This window comes from Pristiophorus japonicus, chromosome 4 (assembly GCF_044704955.1).
Source record: "Pristiophorus japonicus isolate sPriJap1 chromosome 4, sPriJap1.hap1, whole genome shotgun sequence".
NCBI classification, from domain to species: domain Eukaryota; kingdom Metazoa; phylum Chordata; class Chondrichthyes; family Pristiophoridae; genus Pristiophorus; species Pristiophorus japonicus.
Window position 1 is genome coordinate 243,354,681 of NC_091980.1, and position 24,868 is coordinate 243,379,548.

At 44.2% G+C, this 24,868-nt stretch overlaps 1 protein-coding gene across 7 annotated transcripts in view; it reads right to left on the reverse strand.

Moving 5' to 3' along the window:
• Positions 1 to 12,867, reverse strand: part of LOC139262325 (lysophosphatidylserine lipase ABHD12-like) — a 41,462-nt gene extending 28,595 nt beyond the window's left edge. For 5 of the 7 annotated variants that reach the window (XM_070877495.1, XM_070877494.1, XM_070877496.1 and 2 more), the window contains exons 1-4: positions 10,897 to 11,165; positions 9,876 to 10,003; positions 7,623 to 7,725; positions 5 to 124 (exon numbers count right to left, since the gene is read on the reverse strand). In XM_070877495.1, coding sequence (XP_070733596.1) covers positions 5 to 124; positions 7,623 to 7,725; positions 9,876 to 10,003; positions 10,897 to 11,081 — 536 coding nt within the window. In that variant the 5' untranslated portion in view covers positions 11,082 to 11,165. Of the gene's footprint in view, positions 1 to 4; positions 125 to 7,622; positions 7,726 to 9,875; positions 10,004 to 10,896; positions 11,166 to 12,727 lie in introns of those variants that run through there. The other 2 variants (XM_070877497.1, XM_070877499.1) reach the window with 2 other exon arrangements.
• Between the last annotated feature and the right edge of the window lie 12,001 nt (positions 12,868 to 24,868).

Genomic DNA, 24,868 nt, shown 5'->3' on the forward strand with positions numbered 1-24,868 from the left:
TCACCTACTGCCTCCATTCCCATGGAGATAAACTATTACTGGATTATCATCTCCTAGTGCGGCTTCATACCATTGCTGGTCCTTCCCGCTAGCTTCCTGCCACCTCTTGTCTGGTATAGTATACCTAGAAAAAGGAGTCCTATTCATAATGAAAGAAAAAATCTAATTCTGCTAAAAATCAAATATTAATTATATCAAGGAAAATGTTTTCTGATAAACATAACTATTTTCCTTCTCTATTCTCATGATATATTCTTCCTAGACAAAGGGCTGGATTTTCCTTTTAAATTGCCCCGCCCAATCGTTAGCGGTGTTCTGGCGATTGCGTCTTTTTCAACCGCCGGAATGCCGCTGTTGCGCGTTCCCACGGTTTTCGGGCGCTCCATGTCGGCGGCGGCGGCGAAGCGGTGCGGGAGCGAAATGAAGCGGGCGGTGTGCGGCAGAGGAGGTCGATTGACTCGGGAATCTTCGGCTCCCAAGTTGTGAGCACGCGTGCAGCTGTCAAGCTCTACCCGCCCCCGAGCAGCACCGACGGGGGGCCAGAGACTGCCGGCCTGAGATCGCTGTGGGGTGGGGCGGGGGGGGAAGTGTGAGATCACTGAGTGTGCGGGGGGTGGGGGTGAGATCACTCTTGGGGTTGAGAGAGAGACTGGGGGGAGAGAGACTGGGGGGTGAGAGAGAGACTAATGTGGGTGAGATTAGTGAGTGAGAGATACTAAAGGAGTAAATATGGCTTTATTAGACCATTTATATTATTGCCTAACACTAGAAAATACTACAATCTATTTTTAAAAAACTGGAGTACTATAAAGATCTATATAATATCAAACAAACCTGTCAGATCGGTGTCCATACCTCCCACTTAAGATCCAGTAAGATCTGCTTTTTCAGGAGGGTATTAAGGTCCGGTGGTAAACGGACCTTAATGATGAAACTTCCATTTTGGACGGTATTTGGGCGGTAATATATGGGCAGACAGTATCGAATACTGCCTGGTGGTAATGACTGTGGAATTTACCGCCAGCCGGTATCCGGGCAGTAAATGGGCGATATGAGAGGAAACTCCAGCCCAAAGTGTTTAAAAGGATACTGTGAAAGGGAAATCATGCTTGACAAATCTTCTGGAATTTTTTGAGGATGTTTCCAGTAGAGTGGATAAGGGAGAATCAGTTGATGTGGTATATGTGGACTTTCAGAAGGCGTTCGACAAGGTCCCACACAAGAGATTGATGTGCAAAGTTAGAGCACATGGGATTGGGGGTAGTGTACTGACATGGATTGAGAACTGGTTGTCAGACAGGAAGCAAAGAGTAGGAGTAAATGGGTACTTTTCAGAATGGCAGGCAGTGACTAGTGGGGTACCGCAAGGTTCTGTGCTGGGGCCCCAGCTGTTTACACTGTACATTAATGATTTAGATGAGGGGATTAAATGTATCTCCAAATTTGCGGATGACACTAAGTTGGGTGGCAGTGTGAGCTGCGAGGAGGATGCTGTGAGGCTGCAGAGCGACTTGGATAGGTTAGGTGAGTGGGCAAATGCATGGCAGATGAAGTATAATGTGGATAAATATGAGGTTATCCACTTTGGTGGTAAAAACAGAGAGACAGACTATTATCTGAATGGTGACAGATTAGGAAAAGGGGAGGTGCAAAGAGATCTGGGTGTCATGGTACATCAGTCACTGAAGGTTGGCATGCAGGTGCAGCAGGCGGTTAAGAAAGCAAATGGCATGTTGGCCTTCATAGCAAGGGGATTTGAGTACAGGGGCAGGGAGGTGTTGCTACAGTTGTACAGGGCATTGGTGAGGCCACACCTGGAGTATTGTGTACAGTTTTGGTCTCCTAACCTGAGGAAGGACATTCTTGCTATTGAGGGAGTGCAGCGAAGGTTCACCAGACTGATTCCCGGGATGGCGGGACTGACCAATCAAGAAAGACTGGATCAACTGGGCTTGTATTCACTGGAGTTCAGAAGAATGAGAGGGGACCTCATAGAAACATTTAAAATTCTGACGGGGTTAGACAGGTTAGATGCAGGAAGAATGTTCCCAATGTTGGGGAAGTCCAGAACCAGAGGTCACAGTCTAAGGATGAGGGGTAAGCCATTTAGGACCGAGATGCGGAGGAACTTCTTCACCCAGAGAGTGGTGAACCTGTGGAATTCTCTACCACAGAAAGTTGTTGAGGCCAATTCACTAAATATATTCAAAAAGGAGTTAGATGAGGTCCTTACTACTAAGGGGATCAAGGGGTATGGCGAGAAAGCAGGAATGGGGTACTGAAGTTGAATGTTCAGCCATGAACTCATTGAATGGCGGTGCAGGCTAGAAGGGCCGAATGGCCTATTCCTGCACCTATTTTCTATGTTTCTATGTTTCTATGACGACTACAACCGCCACTTTAATTTGACAATAGCATATTTAACACAGTAAAACAGCCAAAGGCTCTTCATAAAGTTGAGGGGGTTCAGAAATTAGAATTGAGAGAAGCGATCAAATGTACTGCCAAAGAGTACAGTACAGTAGCATAGGGGTTACGGTAGCATAGGGATTATGTTACTGGACGAGTAACCAGAGCCCTGGACTAATGATCAGGTGGTCATTTTCCAACATTCTATAGACTCTGGATCAGTTCCTATGGATTGGAGGGTAGCTAATGTAACTCCACTTTTTAAAAAAGGAGGGAGAAAACAGGGAATTATAGACCAGTTAGCCTGACATCGGTAGTGGGGAAAATGTTGTAATCAATTATCAAAGATGTAATAGCAGCGCATTTGGAAAGCAGTGACAGGATCAGTCCAAGTCAGCAGGGATTTATGAAAGGGAAATCATGCTTGACAAATCTTCCAGAATTTTTTGAGAATGTAACTAATACAGTGGGGACAAGGGAGAACCAATGGATGTAGTGTATTTGAACTTTCAAAAGGCTTTTGACAAGGTCCCACACAAGAGATTGGTGTGCAAAATTAAAGCACATGGTATTGGGGAACTGTATTGGCGTGGATAGAGAACTGGTTGGCAGAAAGGAAGCAAAGAGTAGGAATAAACGGGTCCTTTTCAGAATGGCAGGCAGTGACTAGTGGAGTACCGCAAGGTTCAGTGCTGGGACCCCAGCTATTTACAATATACATTAATGATTTGGATGAAGGAATTGAATGTAATATCTCCAAGTTTGCAGATGACACTAAGCTGGGTGGCGGTGAGCTGTGAGGAGGATGCTTAGAGGCTGCAGGCTGACTTGGACAGGTTAAGTGAGTGGGCAAATGCATGGCAGATGCAGTATAATGTGGATAAATGTGAGGTTATCCACTTTGGTGGCAAAAACATAAAGGCAGAATATTATCTGACTGGCGGCAGATTAGGAAAAGGGGAGATGCAACGAGACCTGGGTGTCATGGTACATCAGTCATTGAAAGCTGGCATGCAGGTACAGCAGGCGATGAAGGCGGCAAATGGTATGTTGGCCTTCATAGCGAGAGGATTTGAGTATAGGAGCAGAGAGGTCTTACTGAAGTTGTACAGGGCTTTGGTGAGACCATACCTTGAATATTGTGTACAGTTTTGGTCTCCTAATCTGAAGAAGGACATTCTTGCTATTGAGGGAGTGCAGCGAAAACTCACCAGACTGATTCCTGAGATGGCAGGACTGACAAATGAAGAAAGACTGGATCGACTAGGCTTATATTCACTGGAATTTAGAAGAATGAGAGGGGATCTCATAGAAACATATAAAATTCTGACGGGATTGGACAGGTTAGATGCAGGAAGAATGTTCCCGATGTTGGGGATGTCCAGAACCAGGGTCACAGTCTAAGGATAAGGGGTAAGCCATTTAGGACTGAGATGAGGAGAAACTTCTTCACTCAGAGAATTGTGAACCTGTGAAATTCTCTACCACAGAAAGTTGTTGAGGCCAGTTCGTTAGATGTATTCAAAAGGGAGTTAGATCTGGCCTTTACGGCTAAATGGATCAAAGGGTATGGAGAGAAAGCAGGAATGAGGTACTGAAGTTGCATGATCGGCCATGATCGTATTGAATGGTGGTGCAGGCTCGAAGGGCTGAATGGCCTACTCCTGCACCTATTTTCTATGTTTCTACGTTTCTATGAGACACGAGTTCAAATTTAGTTAATTAAATAAATCTATAATTAAAAAGGTAGTATCAGTAATCTGGTTTACTGATGTCTTTTAGGGAAGGAATTCCTCTGCCCTGCACAGTCTGGCCTACATCTGAATCCAGATCCACAGCAATGTGGTTGACTCTTAACTGTCCTCAGAAATGGCCTAGCAAGCCACTCAAAAAACTGTAGCGGTTCACCTCCACCTTCTCAAGGGCAATTAGGAATGGGCAATAAATACTGGCTTTGCCAGCGACACCCACATCCTGTGAATGAATTTTAAAAATATATGGTTTGAGGAAACATTGAAGGTGAGCACAGACGCAGCAAGGTGAAGGAGTTGAAGAAGAGAATGCAAATGCAGGGCTATAATAACTGAAAATTCAATCACCAATGATGGGGAAATGCACAGTGGACCAGAGATTGAAGGATGGAGGACCAGAGGAGGTTGCAGTATTAGGTTGGGAAAAAGTAATGGAGGATTTTGGAAATTAGACAATAATTTTGAAATTGATCCTTTGTGGAGTTGGTGAGCACGTAGAGGCCAACAAGGACAAGAAAGATAAGTAAATGGGACTTAGTTTTAGAAACATAGAAACATAGAAAATAGGTGCAGGAGTAGGCCATTTGGCCCTTCGAGCCTGCACCACCATTCAATGAGTTCATGGCTGAACATGCAACTTCAGTACCCCATTCCTGCTTTCTCGTCATACCCCTTGATCCCCCTAGTAGTAAGGATTACATCTAACTCATTTTTAAATATATTTAGTGAATTAGCCTCAACAACTTTCTGTGGTAGAGAATTCCACAGGTTCACCACTCTCTGGGTGAAGAAGTTTCTCCTCATCTCGGTCCTAAATGGCTTACCCCTTATCCTTAGACTGTGACCCCTGGTTCTGGACTTCCCCAACATTGGGAACATTCTTCCTGCATCTAACCTGTCTAAACCCATCAGAATTTTAAATGTTTCTATGAGATCCCCTCTCATTCTTCTGAACTCCAGTGAATACAAGCCCAGTTGATCCAGTCTTTCTTGATATATATCAGTCCCGCCATCCCAGGAATCAGTCTTGTGAATCTTCGCTGCACTCCCTCAATAGCAAGAATGTCCTTCCTCAAGCTAGGAGACCAAAACTGTACACAATACTCCAGGTGTGGCCTCACCAAGGGCCTGTACAACTGTAGTAACACCTCCCTGCCCCTGTACTCAAATCCCCTCGCTATGAAGGTCAACATGCGATTTGCTTTCTTAACCGCCTGCTGTACCTGCATGCCAACCTTCAATGACTGATGTACCATGACACCCAGGTTTCATTGCACCTCCCCTTATCCTAATCTGTCACCATTCAGATAATAGTCTGTCTCTCTGTTTTTACCACCAAAGTGGATAACCTCACATTTATCCACATTATACTTCATGCCATGCATTTTCCCACTCACCTAACCTATCCAAGTCACTCTGCAGCCTCATAGCATCCTCCTCGCAGCTCACACTGCCACCCAACTTAGTGTCATCCGCAAATTTGGAGATACTACATTTAATCCCCTCATCTAAATCATTAATGTACAATGTAAACAGCTGGGGTCCCAGCTAGGATAGATGGGATGCAAACAGGGGGAGGGGTAGTTGCACAAATTAGAATTTGTGTCGAGTAAACTTGGGTAGTCAACAAATAGATTTTCAGCCTGGTAACAATGAAGGTATGGATGGGAGTTTCAGTCTTGTTGTAGGTGAGATAGAGAGGAAGCAGGCAATGTTACAGAGATTGAAATAGCAGTTTTAATGATGGATAGATTGTAGGTTTCAAGTTCTGGTCACAGTCAAATGGGACACCAAAATTATGCACTGTGATAAGCCTGCGAGTGACTGGAGAGGGGGATGGAACCGGGGATGAAGATGTAGATTTACTGACTTCAGTAAAATACAATAGCTTTTATATATTAAGCTGACGAAGTTCTGGATCATCCACTTTCACATGGGACATGCAATCAAACAGCACAGTAAGGTTTGTGGAATCAAGGGTGGTGGTCGAGAGGTAAAGCTCAAAGTCATCAGCATATATATGGAACCTGACGCCATGCTATAGATAACGTCACCAAAAAGCAACATGAAAAAGAATAGGAGGGAGTCAAGGATGGAACCTTGAGGCACCCAGGACTATGGAATCATATGAGAAGCCAGTACACATATCCCAACTACACTGGGATTAGTAAGCTAGTGAGAGAGAAGGAAAATGAGAATGAATAAATGCATTTATTTTGCACATTTTGCAACCTCAGGCCATCCCAAAATGCTTTACAGTCAATGACATACTTTTGAAATGCAGTCATAGTGCAGTCATTGTTGTGATGTAGGAATCCTGGCAGCTGATTTATGCACAGCATGGTGAAATAAATGGCCATATCATCTGCTTTTAGGTGTTGCTTGAAAGGGGGAAAAGATTTGTTTTGGATTAAAATATCCAAAACTATCCAAATAAATGTTGTGTCCCACAAGTTAAAGACAGTCACAATTTGATTTCAGTTGTAGTTCATTGGGAAGGAAGGATCCATTTGATACCGTAAGTTTGTATTTATTTAATTTTCATACAGGGAAGCCATCATTCTCTGAACTAATGTTTTTTAATCCAATACTTTTACCCAATCTGAATGTTTATGGTTTGAAGGGATCAAGGCCTAGAAATTCATTGATGTCGTGCCAGTGTTACTAGTGTAAAATGGGTGCCTAGGCATCCAATATGACGTAAGGCAAATGCTCGCATACGCCGAGCAGGAAGTGCGCCACCCGCCATATTGGTAAAGGCTTAAGTATTGGCGCCCAGGGTGTGTGCTTGAAACAGGCATTAGGTCCTTTGCATATGCAAATAAGGGGTCAAACGCCCAGTTCAGGACACCTGCCAGAAATCGCCAGCCACGCCGGGCCCACTAAAATCATGATAACCAAGTCTACATGCAGCCTAACATGGTCTTTAAAGGAACCGCTGGAGGCTGCCACTAAAAGGGTAATTAAGAAAAAATACTTTCCTGAATGTGGAGCCAGGGGAAGCAGCTGTGCAATACTAAGTGGAATGAAGATCCACAACTCTTCAAGTTATCAGAGGTTCAGGTGAAACATGAAATGGAGCCCCAGTGTCCCTAGTCTCCAGCGGTTCAGTTGGATAGTAAAGATCTAACAGCAGTATCGAGGAAGAGCAGAAAGATCATTTTTGGAAACATTCTTCCCTAAACCAACACCATAAAACTCTTTTCATTGTTTCTAGGGCCTTCTTACATGAAAACATCTGCCACATATGCCTACGTAACAACAATCAATACACTTGAGAGTAATTCATTGTATTGAGAAATATGATTAAGTGCTATACAAATGTAAGTGTCCATGCAATTTAAACAACATTCTGCAGCAATCAAAAAATAGCTCGTTTAATTTAAAGAAATATGATTTTGCTTGACAAGTACATTAGTCTATTAGAGTTTTCTGTATGACTGTTCAATATCTGGTACTTACCAAACCCCTACTGTAATTCCTTCTTCAGGAGTGAGATATAAATTTAGAGTATGGTTCAGTAAATAGTTTGCAGGTTGTTTAAAATTAATAAATGGTCGTTGCACTGTAATAGAAAAATTAAAATCTCAATGATGATGTTGAATTTTGGATATAGCAATTCCTGTTATAAATCAAATCATATGTAATTGATATATAATCACTAACCAGTTTTTAAAATGAACAACATTGATATTTTTTACTATGATTGCATAAAATGTTGGGGCTGAATTGATATTCTGGAGTTTCACTTAATTATCTTCAGGGATTATACTATCCACTTTCTCTTGTGAGTAGTGCATTGTCTGTGGAATAAAGTGACTTGGTGGGTCTAATGGCCTTTTCTCATTCTATGTTTTTAAATGTTATAGAACAGGATTGGGTGACTTTACTTCTGAGTCCCGAGTTCAAAAGTAAACCAAACTGTTCTAATGATCAGTTTATTTGTGGCTGCGTGCCTTCAGTCCTTCTGAAATGAGCAGCAAATTTCAACCCTGTTCCTTATGGTTGCCAGTTAACAGCATAAATCTATCGTTAATTTGGCATTGCACTCAGGATAACTGATGTGGACAAATCTTCCTTTATGCTAGGAATGACTGCAGCCAGTGGCGAGTTTTTCTCCTAATTCCCATTGACATCAATTTTACTAAGGCTCCTTGATGCCCCACTCGGTCAAATGCTGCCTTGATGTCAAGGGCAGTCATTCTCATCTCATCTTTGGAATTCAGCTCTTTTGTCCATGTTTGGACCAAGGCTGTAGTGAGGTCTGGAGCCGAGTAGTCCTGGCGGAACCCAAACTGAGCATCAGTGAGCAGGTAATTGGTAAGGGCCGCTGATAGCACTGTCGGCGACACCGTCTAGCACTTTGCTGATGATTGAGAGTAGACTGATGGGGCAGTAATTAGCCAGATTGGATTTGTCCTACTATTTGTGAACAGGACATACCTGGGTAGTTTCCCACGTCGTCGGGTGGATGCCAGTGTTGTAGTTATACTGGAACAGCTTGGCTAGAGGTATGGCTAGTTCTGGAGCACAAGGCTTCAGCATGACAGCCGGATGTTGTCGGGGCCCATGGCCTTTACTGTATCCAGCCGCTCCTTGATATCACGTGGAGTGAAACAAATTGGCTGAAGACTGGCTCCTGTGATGGTGGGGACCTCATGAGAAGGCTGATATGGAGCATCCATTAGCACTTCTGGCTGAAGACGATTGCAAATGCTTCAGCCTTGCTTTTTGCACTTGCTTGCTGGGTTCCGCCATCATTGAGAACAGGGATATTCATGGAATCTCCTCTTCCCATTAGTTGTTTAATTGCCCACCACCATTCACAACTGGATGCAGCAGGACTGCAGAGCTATGATCTGATCGTTGATTGAGGGATCGCTTAGCTCTGTCTATAGCATGTATGTAGTTCTGTTTTGCAACTGCCCCAGATTGGCACCTCATTTTTACGTTCGCCTGGCGCTGCTCCTGGCCTGCATTCCTCATTGAACCAGGGTTTGTCCCCTGGCTTGATGGTAATGGTAGAGTGAGAGATATGCCAGGCCATGAGGTTGCAGATTGTGGTGGAATACAATTCTGCTGCCGCTGATGGCCCACAGCACCTCATGGATGCCAGATTTGAGCTTAGAGCTGTTCTGAATCTATCCCATTTAGCACGATGGTAGTGCCACACAACACAATGGAGGGAATCCTCAGTTTGAAGACTGGACTTCGTCTCCACAAGGACTGTGCAGTGATCACTTCTACCAATGCTGTGATAGACAGATGCATCTACGACAGGTAGATTGGTGAGGACGGGGTCAGGTAGGTCTTTCCCTCATGTTGGTTCTCTCACCACCTGCTGCAGGCCCCATCTGGCAGCTAGCTCCTTCAGGACTCGGCCAGCTCGGTCAGTAGCCATGCGACCGAGCCACTCTTGGTGATGGACATTAAAATCCCCCACCCAGAGTACATTCTGTGCCCTTGCTACCCTCAGTACTCCTTGCAAATGTGTTCAACATGGAGGAGTACTGATTCATCAGCTCAGGAAGGGTGGTAAGTGGCAATCAGCAGATTGCCCATTCATGACCTGAAGCCATGAGACTTCATGGGGTCCAGAGTCAATGTTGTTGTATCAACGTATTTAGGAAATGAATGGGGTAAACAAAATAGCATGCTTATTTTATATTCTAAAACAGTTGCTATAATTAAGATATGAAAATAATTTATACTTACAAAGATTAAAATAGACAATTTTTGTCACAATAATAGGACACATTTTGAAGGCAAACGGTATTGTGACATAAATAATGATGAATGTTAAAAAAATCATCTTCAGTTCAGCGGCATGGTTTCGGAGTATCCTGTTTTTAAAAAAAATTCTTATGTGAACAACAGCAGATGTCAATGGTACAGATTACTGGTAATCTTTTGGGATACATTTTATAACAAATTGCCCACTAAATAGAGAAATGTTCAATTAAAAACATGAACACCTACATCCCACCTTTACAAAAAATTTGAGAAGGAACATTTTGATGTCAAAGCACATTTCTATTACATTTTGGCATAAAGGAAAAATTATTATGCTTAAATTACATTTTTAAATGTTCAGTAGGTCTATTTAGTGTATTGGTATTGATACATAATAGTAAAAATCACTAAGTTGCTCACACTAATGTTACCACCAGTAAGACAGCCTTTAACTACCAGAACTTTACCCTTATATTATACAGCTCAAAATATTCTCTCTGATCACAATGCAGATTTGGAAGGACTGTGCTGCCAGGTATTTTCATGATTTAAGCGTACATAGTACAAAAATTTCACGCGTCCACCAATATGCTTTATTAAAATCCAAGTGCATGTATAAGGCCTGTTAACATCAGCTGCAATTTATGTTTGAGGCAAATAATGCTTTTCAAGATAGGATAAAAATTATATTTACAATAAAACACAAAAAGTTAGCATAATTATAACATCCGAACATAACATTCTTTAACAAACAGTAACATTTAACAATTCTGTTGTGAGGGGGTGCAATGTTATGAAGATGGAAGTTGATAGTCTATTTGAAGAGTGGGTTGGGAGCTGGAAGCTCCACTCGTGGTTAAATATGGTTAAAGGTTGCAAATAGTCTGATTCAATCTAACATAGTAGTCAAAGAGGGGGCAAGGATATGGAATTTGTTGTGGGGGCAAAGACATTGGCCTAGAAACTGGCCTTAGCGACTCCATTTGGGGCGCTAACAACTTACCGAACAGGTGTGGGGAGACGATAGACTGCCGCCATATTCTGCAGGATGTTTGTAGCGGCGGTACTCTGATCGGGCCGGATCATGGCTGCTGCTGAGGGGAAAGGTAAGTCTTCTTTTGCAGAGCCTGCAGCGATGGTCCTTCCCTTTAAGGGAGGGAAGGAGCCTTCCAATGCGGCAGCTTCCATGGCCTATTGTGTAGTACTGCACAAGTACCGCCCCGCCTGATGCCTCTTGCACTCCGGGAAGGAAGTGGAGCACTTGATTTAGCACTCCACTTCCTTCCCGGAGTGCAAATGCCAAATTTTAAAAATGGCCGTGGAAATTCCGGCCTCCCGGGTCCATACTGAGTGTCTACGGACACGGGAAGGCATCGCAAAAGCTGGTTTTCAGCGCACAATGCGCATGCGCTGAAAACCGGCTTTTCCGATCTGTCAAGTTGGAGTTTGACAGATCTCACGCATATCGGGTGTGAGAACATTTGCAAGGGCAAGATTGTGGGATTTACCCATATCTTGCCCAGCAAATGTCCTCAAAAGTCTCGCGCCTGATAAAAGCAGGCATATAGGCTACTTCTACAGGCGTAAGAGTTTAAAAACATTTAAAAAAATAATTAAATAAAATTTTAAAAACACATTATTTTTAAAAACCCTGCCCACTACGTTACATTTATTTTTAACCATAAATAAAAAAACTTTTTAAAAACTCGTGAAAAAAATTTCTCTAATATATTTATTAACTTTAATTTTTATTATGTGAGGTGTGTTTTTTATTTTTTATTACATGTGTTTAGTGTGTTTGTTTTTTTTCTCATTAATAGCGATGAGAACTCATAGATACGGAGTTCTCATTACGATTAATGAGAAAGCTGTGGAATACTGTACCTTCTGTGTGGGAACCTCGAGGACTGGAGCAGTGCGGGAAGAGAAGGCCTCCCCACCGGAATCCCACGCTCTGCCCAGACCATCAGGTACTTTCGTAGAAATGTTTCAGGTCGGAGGCAATTGCAAGTGGGAAACCTCCGACCGCAATTTCAGCCCAAACAGTTTTAAAACACTATCGCCTGGCGCTAATTTTTCAAACTTTTAAAATTTAGTGCCCCAAACTGTGCGCTCCCAAATTTCTCCCCGATGGCTTCAATCTTCTTAATCAGAGGAAATTGCAGCTCATCCAAGACTGTATATTGGACAACAGTTTGACAGCACCAGTGGCAGTGGAGGGGTCAAGAGAAATAGATACTCGATTTAGGTGTCAGCAGAGTACATGTGAACAGGACTGTTACACACAGGAAATAGGTTAGCCAGGCATACACTCTGCCTGGTTAACAAAAATATTAGAGGCATGGCTGTCAATGAAACTGGTTTCTGAAGATATTACAGATGCGGGATGTGTTTTTTGGGTATGATATGGCTGGATACCAAGGACATTACACACATGAGCTGGTAACGAGAGATTGTACAGATAGTGAGGCTGATTATCAGACCTGGGGTGGTTGCAGGAGCCAATACACAGTCGAGGTAGATTACCCATTGACAAGTTGGTTTCTGAAGATATTATGGACAGGGGAGGTGGTTGACACAGATATCACGCAGTGGGCTGGTTTCTGGGAGCTTTATAGACGGGAATGAGAGATGGAAACTGAGGATATTACACACACATGGGGGGCTGATGATGGTCCTAAATAATCACAGGGAATGGTTACTCCAAAGCCCTCTCTCACACAGGCTGAGGCCTGGTTACAAATGGGTCTGTGGGGAGGGACAGAGGCTGGTGTGAATGTGTAAGTGTGTCCCGTGTCGCTCAGACACCGCTGTGATGAGCGGCAAAAACTGACCTGACCGGCGCGTTCATGCTCCACATTGACGGCGCAAGGAAAACAGCTCGAGATTCAACACTGGCAGCAGCGAGCCAATCACCGCGGCCAAACTTTCATAACCATCACCGACAGCAAGCCAATCACAGCGGGCAAAACTTCACACCCACCGTATTACGAAAACAATCATCGCCCCTCCCCCAAACCCATTCTCGGCCCCTCCCCCGATCCATTCGAGGCCCTTCCCCCTGACCCATTCTAGGCCCCTCCCCCAAACCTATTCTAGGCCCCTCCCCCGATCCATTCTAGGCCCCTCCCCCTGACCCATTCTAGGCCACTCCCCCTGACCTATTCTAGGGTCCTCCCTCTGACCCATTCTAGGCCCCTCCCCCAAACCTATTCTAGGCCCCTCCCCCGACCCATTCTAGGCCCCTCCCCTGACCAATTCTAGGCCCCTCCCCCTGACCCATTCTAGGCCCCTCCCCCTGACCCATTCTAGGCCACTCCCCCTGACCTATTCTAGGATCCTCCCCCTGACCCATTCTAGGCCGCTCCCCCTGAGAGTGCTCTGAGAGATGTCTGGGGGAAAAAAGAAAACCTGAAAAAAAAAACACAAAAACATTCCCAATACATAGCCCACGCCACTACAACATTATTCGCAAAAACAATTAAAAGCTAAAATAATCACACTCACCTTAGGGCTGCATTACATACCTATCTGCAGTCAGTATAATTGGACCACCTGATTTCCCCGGCATTCACAGCGGGACACACTTCGGGGCGTACGGGTTGGACAGGAGCCAAAAAGCATGTCGGTGTCGCAACCAGGGGCGTTACACACCGGCGCAGCTCTTCCGGGCGGTGCTACTTCGCACCTCCACAAAACCGGCTCCGAAAACCCCTGCTGGGCGCTGGAGGCTGATTACCCGTCCAGAAGTGGGCAAGTATGGGGACCCAGGATGTAGTATTGGAGCAGCCTCAGCCCTTGCAATTGTCCAACAGGTACAAGGTTCTTACTCCCTGTGTAGACGAGAGCAGGGACTGCAGGGAGAATGAACAAACGACCCACAGCACTGTGGGTCAGGGTCAGGTGGGGGGAGCAAAAAGAAATGTGGTAGTGATAGGGGACAGTATAGTTAGGGGGATACATACGCTGAGGGTGTGAGTCTCGAAGGCTGCATTGTCTGCCCGGTGTCAGGGTTAACATAGAAACATAGAAAATAGGTGCAGGAATAGGCCATTCGGCCCTTCAAGCCTGCACCACCATTCAATAAGAACATGGCTGATCATTCCCTCAGTACCCCTTTCATGCTTTCCCTCCATACCCTTTGATCCCCTTAGCCGTAAGGGCCATATCGAACTCCTTCTTGAATATATCCAATGAACTGGCATCAACAACTATCTGTGACAGGGAATTCCACAGGTTAACAACTCTCTGAGTGAAAAAGTTTCTCATCTCAGTCCTAAATGGCCTACCCCTTATCCTAAGACTGTGTCCCCTGGTTCTGGACTTCCCCAACATCGGGAACATTCTACCCGCATCTAACCTGTCCAATCCCGTCAGAATCTTATATGTTTCTATGAGATCCCCTCTCATTCTTCTAAACTCCAATGTATAAAGGCTCAGTTGATTCAGTCTCTCCTCATATGTCAGTCCAGCCATCCCGGGAATCAATCTGGTGAACCTTCGCTGCGCTCCCTCAATTACAAGAACGTCCTTCCTCAGATTAGGAGACCAAAACTGGTCACAATATTCCAGGTGAGGCCTCACCAAGGCCTGTACAACTGCAGTATGACCTCCCTGCTCATATACTCAAATCCCCTAACTATGAAGGCCAACATACCATTTGCCTTCTTCGCCGCCTGCTGTACCTGTATGCCAACTTTCAATGACTGATGAACCATGACACCCAGGTCTCGTTGCACCTCCCCTTTTCCTAATCTGCCACCATTCAGATAATATTCTGTCTTTGCGTTTTTGCCCCCAAAGTGGATAACCTCACATTTATCCACATTATACTGCATCTGCCATGCATTTGCCCACTCACCTAACCTGCCCAAGTCACCCTGCAGCCTCTTAGCGTCCCCCTCACAACTCACACCGCCACCCAGTTTAGTGTCATCTGCAAACTTGGAGATATTACACTCAATTCCTTCATTTAAGTCATTGATGTATATTGTAAAGAGCTGTGGTCCCAGCACTGAGCCCTGTGGCACTCCACTAGTCACTGCCTGCCATTCTGAAAAGGACCCATTTGTCCCGACTCTCTGCTACCTGTCTGCCAACCAGTTCTCTATCCATGTCAGTATATTACCCCCAATACCATGTGCTTTGATTTTGCACACCAATCTCTTGTGTGGGACCTTGTCAAAAGCCTTTTGAACGTCCAAATACACCACATCCACTGGTTCTCCCTTGTCCACTCTACTAGTTACATCCTCAAAAAATTCCAGAAGATTTGTCAAGCATGATTTCCCCTTCATAAATCGATGCTGACTTGGACCGATCCTGTCACTGCTTTCCAAATGCACTGCTATTTCATCCTTAATAAGTGATTCCAACATTTTACCCAGTACTGATGTCAGGCTAACCGGTCTATAATTACCCGCTTTCTCTCTCTCTCCCTTTTTAAAAAGTGGTGTTACATTAGCTACCCTCCAGTCCATAGGAACTGATCCCGAGTCGATAGACTGTTGGAAAATGATCACCAATGCATCCACTATTTCTAGGGCCACCTCCTTAGGTACTCTGGGATGCAGACTATCACGCCCCGGGGATTTATCGGCCGTCAATCCCATCAATTTCCCAAACACAATTTCCCGCCTAATAAAGATATCCTTCAATTCCTCCTTCTCATTAGACCCTCGGTCCCTTAGTACTTCCGGAAGGTTATTTGTGTCTTCCTTCGTGAAGACAGAACCCGAGTATTTGTTCATTTGGTCTGCCATTTCTTTGTTCCCCATTATAAATTCACCTGAATCTGACTGCAAGGGACCTACGTTTGTCTTCACTAATATTTTTCTCTTCACATATCTATAGAAGCTTTTGCAGTCAGTTTTTATGTTCCCGGCAAGCTTCTTCTTGTATTCTATTTTCTCCTTCTTAATTAAACCTTTTGTCCTCCTCTGCTGAATTCTAAATTTCCCCCAGTCCTCAGGTTTGCTGCTTTTTCTGGCCAATTTATATGCCTCTTCCTTGGATTTAACACTGTCCTTAATTTCCCTTGTTAGCCACGGTTGAGCCCCCTTCCCCATTTTATTTTTACTCCAGACAAGGATGTACAATTGTTGAAGTTCATCCATGTGCTTTTTAAATGTTTGCCATTGCCTATCCACCGTCAAACCTTTAAGTATCATTTGCCAGTCTATTCTAGCCAATTCACACCTCAAACCATCGAAGTTACCTTTCCTTAAGTTCAGGAATTAACTGTGTCACTCTCCATCTCAATAAAGAATTTTACCATGTTATGGTCAATCTTCCCCAAGGGGCCTCGCACAACAAGATTGCTAATTAGTTCTTTCTCATTACACATCACCCAGTCTAGGATGGCCAGCTCCCTAGTTGGTTCCTCGACATATTGGTCTAGAAAACCATCCCTAATACACTCCAGGAAATCCTCCTCCACCGCATTGCTACCAGTTTGGTTAGCCCAATCAATATCTAGATTAAAGTCACCCATGATAACTGCTGTACCTTTATTGCATGCATCCCTAATTTCTTGTTTGAACCTCACTACTACTGTTTGGTGGTCTGTACACAACTCCCACTAGTGTTTTCTGCCCCTTGGTATTCCGTAGCTCCACCCATACCGATTCCACATTATCCAAGCTAATGTCCTTTCTTACTATTGCATTAATTTCCTCTTTAACCAGCAATGTCACCCCGCCTCCTTTTCCTTTCTGTCTATCCTTCCTAAATGTTGAATACCCCTGGATGTTGAGTTCCCAGTCTTGGTCACCCTGGAGCCATGTCTCCGTGATGCCAATTACATCATACCCGTTAACTGCTATCTGTGCAGTTAATTCGTCCACCTTATTCCGAATACTCCTCGCATTGAGGCACAGAGCCTTCAGGCTTGTCTTTCTAACACACTTTGCCCCTTTAGAATTTTGCTGTAATGTGGCCCTTTTTGCTTTTTGCCTTAGGTTTCTCTGCCCTTCACTTTTACTTTTCTTCTTTCTATCTTTAGCTTCTGCCTCCATTCTACTTCCCTCTGTCTCCCTGCATAAGTTCCCATCCCCCTGCCTTATTAGTTTAACTCCTCCCCAACAGCACTAGCAAACACTCCCCCTCGGATATTGGTTCCGGTCCTGCCCAGGTGCAGACCGTCTGGTTTGTACTGGTCGCACCTCCCCCAGAACCAGTTCCAATGTCCCAGGAACTTGAAACCCTCTCTTCTGCACCACTCCTCAAGCCACGTATTCATCTGAGCTATCCTGCGATTCCTACTCTGACTAGCACGTGGCACTGGTAGCAATCCTGAGATTACTAATTTTGAGGTCCTACTTTTTAATTTAGCTCCTCGCTCCCTAAATTCGCCTTGTAGGACCTCATCCCATTTTTTACCTATCTCATTGGTACCTATATGCACCACGACAACTGGCTGTTCACCCTCACTTTTCAGAATGCCCTGCACCCGCTCCGAAACATCCTAGACCCTTGCACCAGGGAGGCAATATACCATCCTGGAGTCTCAGTTGCGGCCGCAGAAACGTCTATCTAGTCCCCTTACAATTGAATCCCCTATTACTATAGCTCTCCTGCTCTTTTTCCTGCCCTCCTGTGCAGCAGAGCCATCCACGGTGCCATGAACTTGGCTGCTGCTGCCCTCCCCTGATGAGTCATCCCCCCAACAGTACCCAAAGCAGTGTATCTGTTTTGCAGGGGAATGACCGCAGGGGACCCCTGCACTACCTTCCTTGCACTGCTCTTCCTGTTGGTCACCCATTCCCTATCTGGCTGTGTACCCTTTACCCGCGGTAAGACCAACTCACTAAACGTGCTATTCACGTCATTCTCAGCATCGTGGATGCTCCAGAGTGAATCCATCCGCAGCTCCAGTGCCGCAATGCAGTCCGTCAGGAGCTGCAGGCGATGCACTTCCCGCACATGTAGTTGTCAGGAACACCGGAAGCGTCCCTGACTTCCCACATAGTACAGGAGGAGCATAACACATGTCCGAGCTCTCCTGCCATGACTTAACCCCTAGATTAACTTAATTTGGCAACAGCAATGCTAAAAGGTTACTTACTGATAAAGAAAAGAAAAAGAACACCTACTTACCAATCACCAGCCAATCACTTACCCCCTTGGCTGTGATGTCACCTTTCGATTTCTTTCTACTATGTACCCAAAATCATAAAAAGGAAATGTGGTAAGAAAAAGCCAAGGTGGCTGACTGGCTATGTAATAAAAGACAAATAAGATGTAAACAGAAATGTTTCTATAAATTAATACATTTAACACTCAAATAAATAGGGTTGAATATAAGGAACAAACGAAGGCTGCTATTAGATCATCAAAAAGGCTAATGGAAAAAGGATTGTAGACAACTGTGGCAGTAATGGGAAGAGCTTTTTTAGTTATGTGAAGAGTCAGAGAACTATCAAAGTCTGTATTAGGTCACTGAAGGATATTCAAGAAGAGGTTATACGGGATTCACTAAGTATGGCGGAAATATTAAATGCATACTTTGCATCAGTCTTCACCCTTGAAGATGGAAGTTAGATATGGCCCTAACGGTTAAAGGGATCAAGGAGTATGGAGAGAAAGCAGGAAAGAGGTACTGAAGTGAATGATCAGCCATGATCTTATTGAATGGTAGTGCAGGCTCTAAAGGCCGAATGGCCTACTCCTGCACCTATTTTCTATGTTTCTATATTTCTATGATGCTCGAATATTAGAATTTAATAATATTAGTTTTGTTAGTAATATTAAAATAGATAAGCATATTATTTTACTAAGGATTAAGAACTTGAAAATAGATAGAGCAGCTGGGCTGGATGATATCCACCCGAGGGTCCTCCGGGAAATTTGACATGTGCTGTTCGAGCCCCTGGCCTGTATTTTTAATAGCTCACTGCACTCTGGAATGGTTCCTACAGATTGGAAGGAGGCTAATGTAGTTGCCATTTTTTAAAAAGGTGTCCAGGCAGACCCGAGTAACTATAAGCCCATCAGTTTAACATCAGTAATAAGTAAGATGCTTGAAAGAATCAGAAGGGAAGTAATATATATGAATACTTGGATAGGAAGAAACATATTACGGACACCCATCATGGCTTCATTAAAAAAAAGATGTTATGTCTCACAAATCTAATTGTATTATTGTATTTTTTGAAAAAGTTACAAAGTTGGTGGACGAGGGAAGCCCAGTAGACATTGTCTACTTAGATTTCCAAAAAGCTTTTGACAAGGTACCACATAGAGGCTTCCCTATAAGACCGGGACCTCTGATATTAGTGGAAATGTATTGAGTTGGATTCAGAATAGGCTGGCAGGACGCAGGCAAGGAATAGTTATCGATGGATTTGGATCTGTTTGGAGACCGGTCACCAGTGGTGTCCCGCAGGGATCAGTGTTGGGACCTGTAATGTATGCTCACAGGTTTGTAGAGCTGTTGAGTTGTGAGTTTAGCCAGTCACGTGATGTTTACAAGACACAATAAAACCCCAGCCAGTTGGGTTCAGGGGACCCAAGATGAAACAGGTGTAAGAATAAAAGTGTGTTTAGTAATAAAACTGATTTTGTATATATATATAAATGTTAAAAATGTAGATTATACGGAAAGGCTGCAGTTTTGAAAGACACAAAATGGATAACTTCCCCAAGTTCATGGTCTCCTCTGGCTGGGCAGAGCCCAAGGAACAAAGGAAGCATGGCATTGAAACACGCCAAACTAGAATTGGAAAGCCATTAACCTAATCAAGGAATGGCACCGGGCCTCCAGACAGACACATGTATGAGGAGAAGCCAATCAGAAACGGCCCTGGAAACAATACCCAATCCTGAGGCTTTCTGAGAAACAATGGCCTTAAGGGATATAAAAAGCCGAGCCAAAGATTGCTGGGTCTCTCTTTTCTTAAGCACATGGCAAAAGCAGGACCTTCCTCTACAGACCAAGAAGCAGGTCATGTGCTTTGCCAGAGGGAAGTGAAGTATACCTTTTTTATTAATCATCATTGTAACATCATTGTATCAGTTGTAACTAAGTAGATCCATAGGATAGCTGACGACTGCTGTTCCTCTGATAGACATGCATGTGTGTGTGTTTAATAAACTGTTCCAAATTGTTTTAAAAGAATCGGTCTTGCTGTCAATTTAATGCCAGAGATTTTAAAATCTTACACAGGTGTTTGTGAGCCTGGTAGATGAACTGGTAATCTGTAGTGTGATTGTTAAACCTTTGCTAATAGACCAACTAGTTCTTAATAGCAATGAATTCTTAAGCAAAGAACGCATATTACAGGACCGTTGCTTTTTACTATTTTTGTTAATGATCTGAATTTAGGGGTTGGTGGCACAATTTACAAATTTTCAGATGATACAAAGATCTGTGCGAGTGTCAGAACTGTAGAAGATGCTCGTCTGCTTCAGGCAGATCTTAATGTGTTGGGAGATTGGGCTCAAAATTGGAAAATGATCTATAACTTAGATAAGTGCAGTGTTATGCATGGGGGCACGGCAAATGCTGAACAATCATATACCCTCCAGGGAAAGGCAGTAAAGATGGTGAAGGTAGAAAGAGATTTGGGCATTCTAGTGCATACATCCTTAAAGGTGCATGAGCAATGCCGTGCAGCGATAGCTAGAGCAAATAGGGTGTTGGGATGTATCCATAGGACAATTGAGTATAAGACGAGGCAAACTGTTTTATCCTATACAAGACCGTAGTCAGGCCGGACTTGGAATACTGTGCCCAATTTTGGTCTCCTCACATGATGGGTGATATTGAGGCTCTGGAAAGGGTGCAGAAGAGAGCCACTAGACTAATTCCAAGTCTAAGGTTATCAAGATAGGCTAAAAGAGTTGGGACTCTATACCTTAGAGCAGCGTAGACTTAAGGGGGATCTGATTGAGGTTCATAAGATACTGAAGGGAATAGACGGTGTTCCAGCTGACAATTTATTTCAATTAAATAGGTTAGACGGGACCAGGGATCACAAATTTAAGTTGTAGAAGGCTAGATCTATGTTAGATATCAGGAGGTAATTCTCTTCCTGGAGAATAGTTGACCTCTGGAACAAGCTGCCATTTCATGTGGTGGATGCAGACTCACTGAATTCCTTCAAGCGAAAGCTAGATTTATTTCTGGCTGCGGCGGCGATCACCTCTTACAGAAAGTAGGTACTGCAGAGAATTTCATGGCCAGAGTGATCTCCTGGGCTAGTTTTGATCACCTAGATGCGATGGAGAGGAATTTCCCAGATTTTTGCCCCCAAGTTGACCTGGGTTTTTAATCTTTTTTTGAGCAATGCCATGAAGTGATACCTAGAGCGAATAGGGTGTCGGGGTGTACACATAGGATGATTGAGTATAAGATGAGACATACTATTTTGTCCTTCGGCCATACTTGGAATACTGTGTCCTGTTTTGGTTGCCTCACATGTTGGATAATATTGAGGCTTTGGAAAGGTGCAGAGGAGGGCCACTAGTCTAATTCCCAGTTTAAAGCATCTTAGTTATCAAGATCGGCCTCTACACTTTAGTGAATGAAGTATAAACTTAGAGGTGATCTGATTGAGGTTTATAAGATAATGGAGGGAATAGATTATGTTCCAGTTGACAGTTTGTTTCAATTAAATACATTAGGGAGGACCAGGGTCACAAAGTTATGCTGTGTAAGGTTAGATCCAGGTTAGATGTCAGGAGGTGGTTCTTTTCCCAGAGAATAGTGGGCTTCTATGAACAGCCTGCAGTCTCATGCAGTGGATGCTGTGTAAAATCTGTCAGCTTAATCTGACATGAGACTTGTCCATGACTGTTGTATATGGAGAAAGAGTCAGACTGAACACTGTAAGCTCAAAGTAAAGTGTGACCTTAGTCTTTTATTGCAGGTCTCCAGAGTGCCTCTCCAATCTGTGAGGCCTCCTTAAATACCTGTGCTCCCAAGGGATTATGGGATCCCTTGGGACTCCAGGGGATGAGCCATCTGGTGGCTGTACAGAGTAAATACAAGTTTACATATATAACATTGACCACAACAAACCACGATGGGCACAAGTATATTGTTTATAAGCACAACAGATTTGATTAAGTATTTACATCCAGTACAAAGAAGTAATACTTAACAAGGCGATAGTCAACAGTCTGTTCCTAGAAACCTCAGTGGACCCTCTGAGTGACTGCGGCACCATCTCTTTCTTGCGTGTTCTTATCTTTCTCTGTGTTCGTGCTGTTTTAGTGTTCAAATGCTGCTTCTTTTATATCCTTTTTCCCTCACAAATACCCGTGACAGCTTGCAGATGCCTAGGCTCACATCTCATTCTAACATTTCTGCTATTAATTCAAACATCCTTTGACCTTCAATAGCACAGTCTACAGTTATCTTGCTATCCTTCCTGTTTCTGCTTTTTGCAAAATGAGCTATTCTCCTCTGGGAGCATCGACACAAACAACTACACATAGTTCATTATCTTGCTTGGTCTTGCAACTTTAGCAATAAGGAATGATATATGCTGCAGACCCTTTGTCTAATTTCGTAGCTAATTAACATTCTGTCCTTGACTCTATCCTGGATTCTAACCTAAAAGAGCATTCTCACTATTTCAGCACATTATAGCAGTTAACATAATACTGGCTTAATTTACCATCATGCCTCGCTTCTCAGCTTGTACCATGGTGAGCTAAGCTTATACCCATTGTAGTAACTTTTATCATATAATAGTTAAACAAAAGCATTATTACACGTTCAAAAACATTATCACAAAATGCAGTTAAGTTCTATTTTCAGCTGATTCGCTGAATTCCTTCAAGCGAGAGCTGGACCTGTTTCTGGCTGGGGCGGAGATCACTTCTTACAGAGGTAGCTACTGCAGGGTTTCAAGGCCAGAGTGATATCCTGGACTAGTTTTGATTGCCTAGATGGGTCAGAGAGGAATTTCCCAAAATGGCCTGGGTTTTTTATCTGTTTTTTTGTCTCTCCCAGGAGATCACCTAGTTTCGGGTGGGGTGGAGTGTATATATTGTGATGCACAAGGTATCGCAATTGTGTGGGACAGGCTCGATGGACCCGATGGTCTTTACCTGTCCGTCATTGTTCGTATGCCCATGGGATCTCTGACTGACCCTGCTCTCCCTACTATTGTATCCCAGTAACTACTACATTTAAACAGGCCTATGTAACCTGAGCTTTTCCTGTGTCCATTCACGTGTGTACTTTGGCTGCCACTCCAAGCCATTCAATACTTTTCCACTTTTTCCCCGTCTTTCCTTTTCTCTTTATCCCTCCCTGACTATTCTCTCCTGTCGTCACCCCTCCTTTCATCTCTCCTCTCTCGGATACTCTGCCCTCCCAAATCCTTACCCCAATCCTTCATCACTCTTAGACCTGCCTACTCTCCTGCCACTGTCCTCCCTCCTAGATAAGTCTACAGCTTTCCACTGTGCCTCTCTTGGCATCCTATGACGGGCCCATCGAGCCACTCAACGCTGCCTCCTTACAAGCAGCAACCCCAACTGTCTCATCCTACTCTCTGGCCGACCTTCCCACCCAGCACGCCCACTGGGGGCTGACCTTGCCAATCTCCTCCCCGTCCAACTCACCCCCCCCCCCAGCATTGGCCCAGTGGGCACTAGTAGTGGGGCAACCAACACTGACCCTCTCTGCATCTCCCTCCAGAATGTCCATCCACTTGCGACCAAGGCCCTTGCCATTCATAAGCTTATCATGGATGATTGCACGACATCGTGGCCCTGACAGAAACTTGGTTGAGGGGTGATGACACCTCACCCTTAAATGAAGCCTGCCCGCGTGGCTATAGATTCCACCACCTGCCCCGCTCAGACCACTGTGGTGCTGGTGTGGCTCTCATCAGCAAATCATACCTGGATCTGTCCCCCTACTCCTCCGGCACTTTTTCCCCCTTTGAGCATCTTACCTTATTCCACCCCTCTCATCTCTCATCCTCAGTGATTTCAACCTCCATCTCAATTCATCATGCTGTCTCTAATCTAAGTTCACTGGCTTCCTATCCTTTCTTAATCTCTCCCTCCATGTAAACTCCCCAACCCATATTCACGGCCGCCTCCTCGACCTTGCCATTTCTCGTCGCCTCGGTACTGAAACGGCTCTCATCAAAGTCACAAATTACATCCTTTGTGACTGTGACAAAGGCAAACTATCTCTCCTCGTCCTTCTGGACCTGCCTGCAGCCTTTGACATGGTTGACCACTCTATTCTACTTCAGCTCCTCTACATCATCGTCCAGCTGGGTGGGACTGCACTTATCTGGTTCCATTCTTATCTATCTAATCGCAGCCAGAGAGTCACCTGTAACGGCTTGTCTACCCGAATCTGCATCATTACCTCTGGTGTCCCCCAAGAATCTATCTTTGGCTTGCCTCTTGGCGATATCATCCGAAAACACAGCATCAGTTTCCACATGCCCACTGATGACACCCATCTCTACCTCACTTCTGGTCCCTCAGTGGATGAGACTGGGGAATTAATAATGGGGAATGGGGCAATGGCAGACACTTTGAACAAATATTTTGTATCGGTCTTCATGGTAGAAGACAAAAAAAACTTCCTAATAATGGATAATCAAGGAGCTATAGGGAGGGTGTTATGCTCATAATAAAGTAATACAACTGAGTACTGTAGACAATGATTAAGTGTGACCTTAGCTCCTTTATTCAGACTCCAGAGTGCTGGTACAGCGTGGGAGGCCTTGGGACTCCAACAGGTAAGCCCTCTGGTGGCGGTATTATACAGGTTGCCTGGGATTGCATACATAATATCACTCCCTCCCAAAGTCAATAGTACTCTTATTTACAGGATGAGACGATCTGGGGCTTTTCACTCCCTTGTCAATCGTCTCGGTACAAATGCAGGTGTGAGTGAGTTGATTGGTTCTTCGCTGGGCTGCTGGGCAGCTGGCCTTGTCGGGCTGCTGGGGATGATGAGTTCAGTTTCGTGGTCAACAGTAATGTCAGTTGCC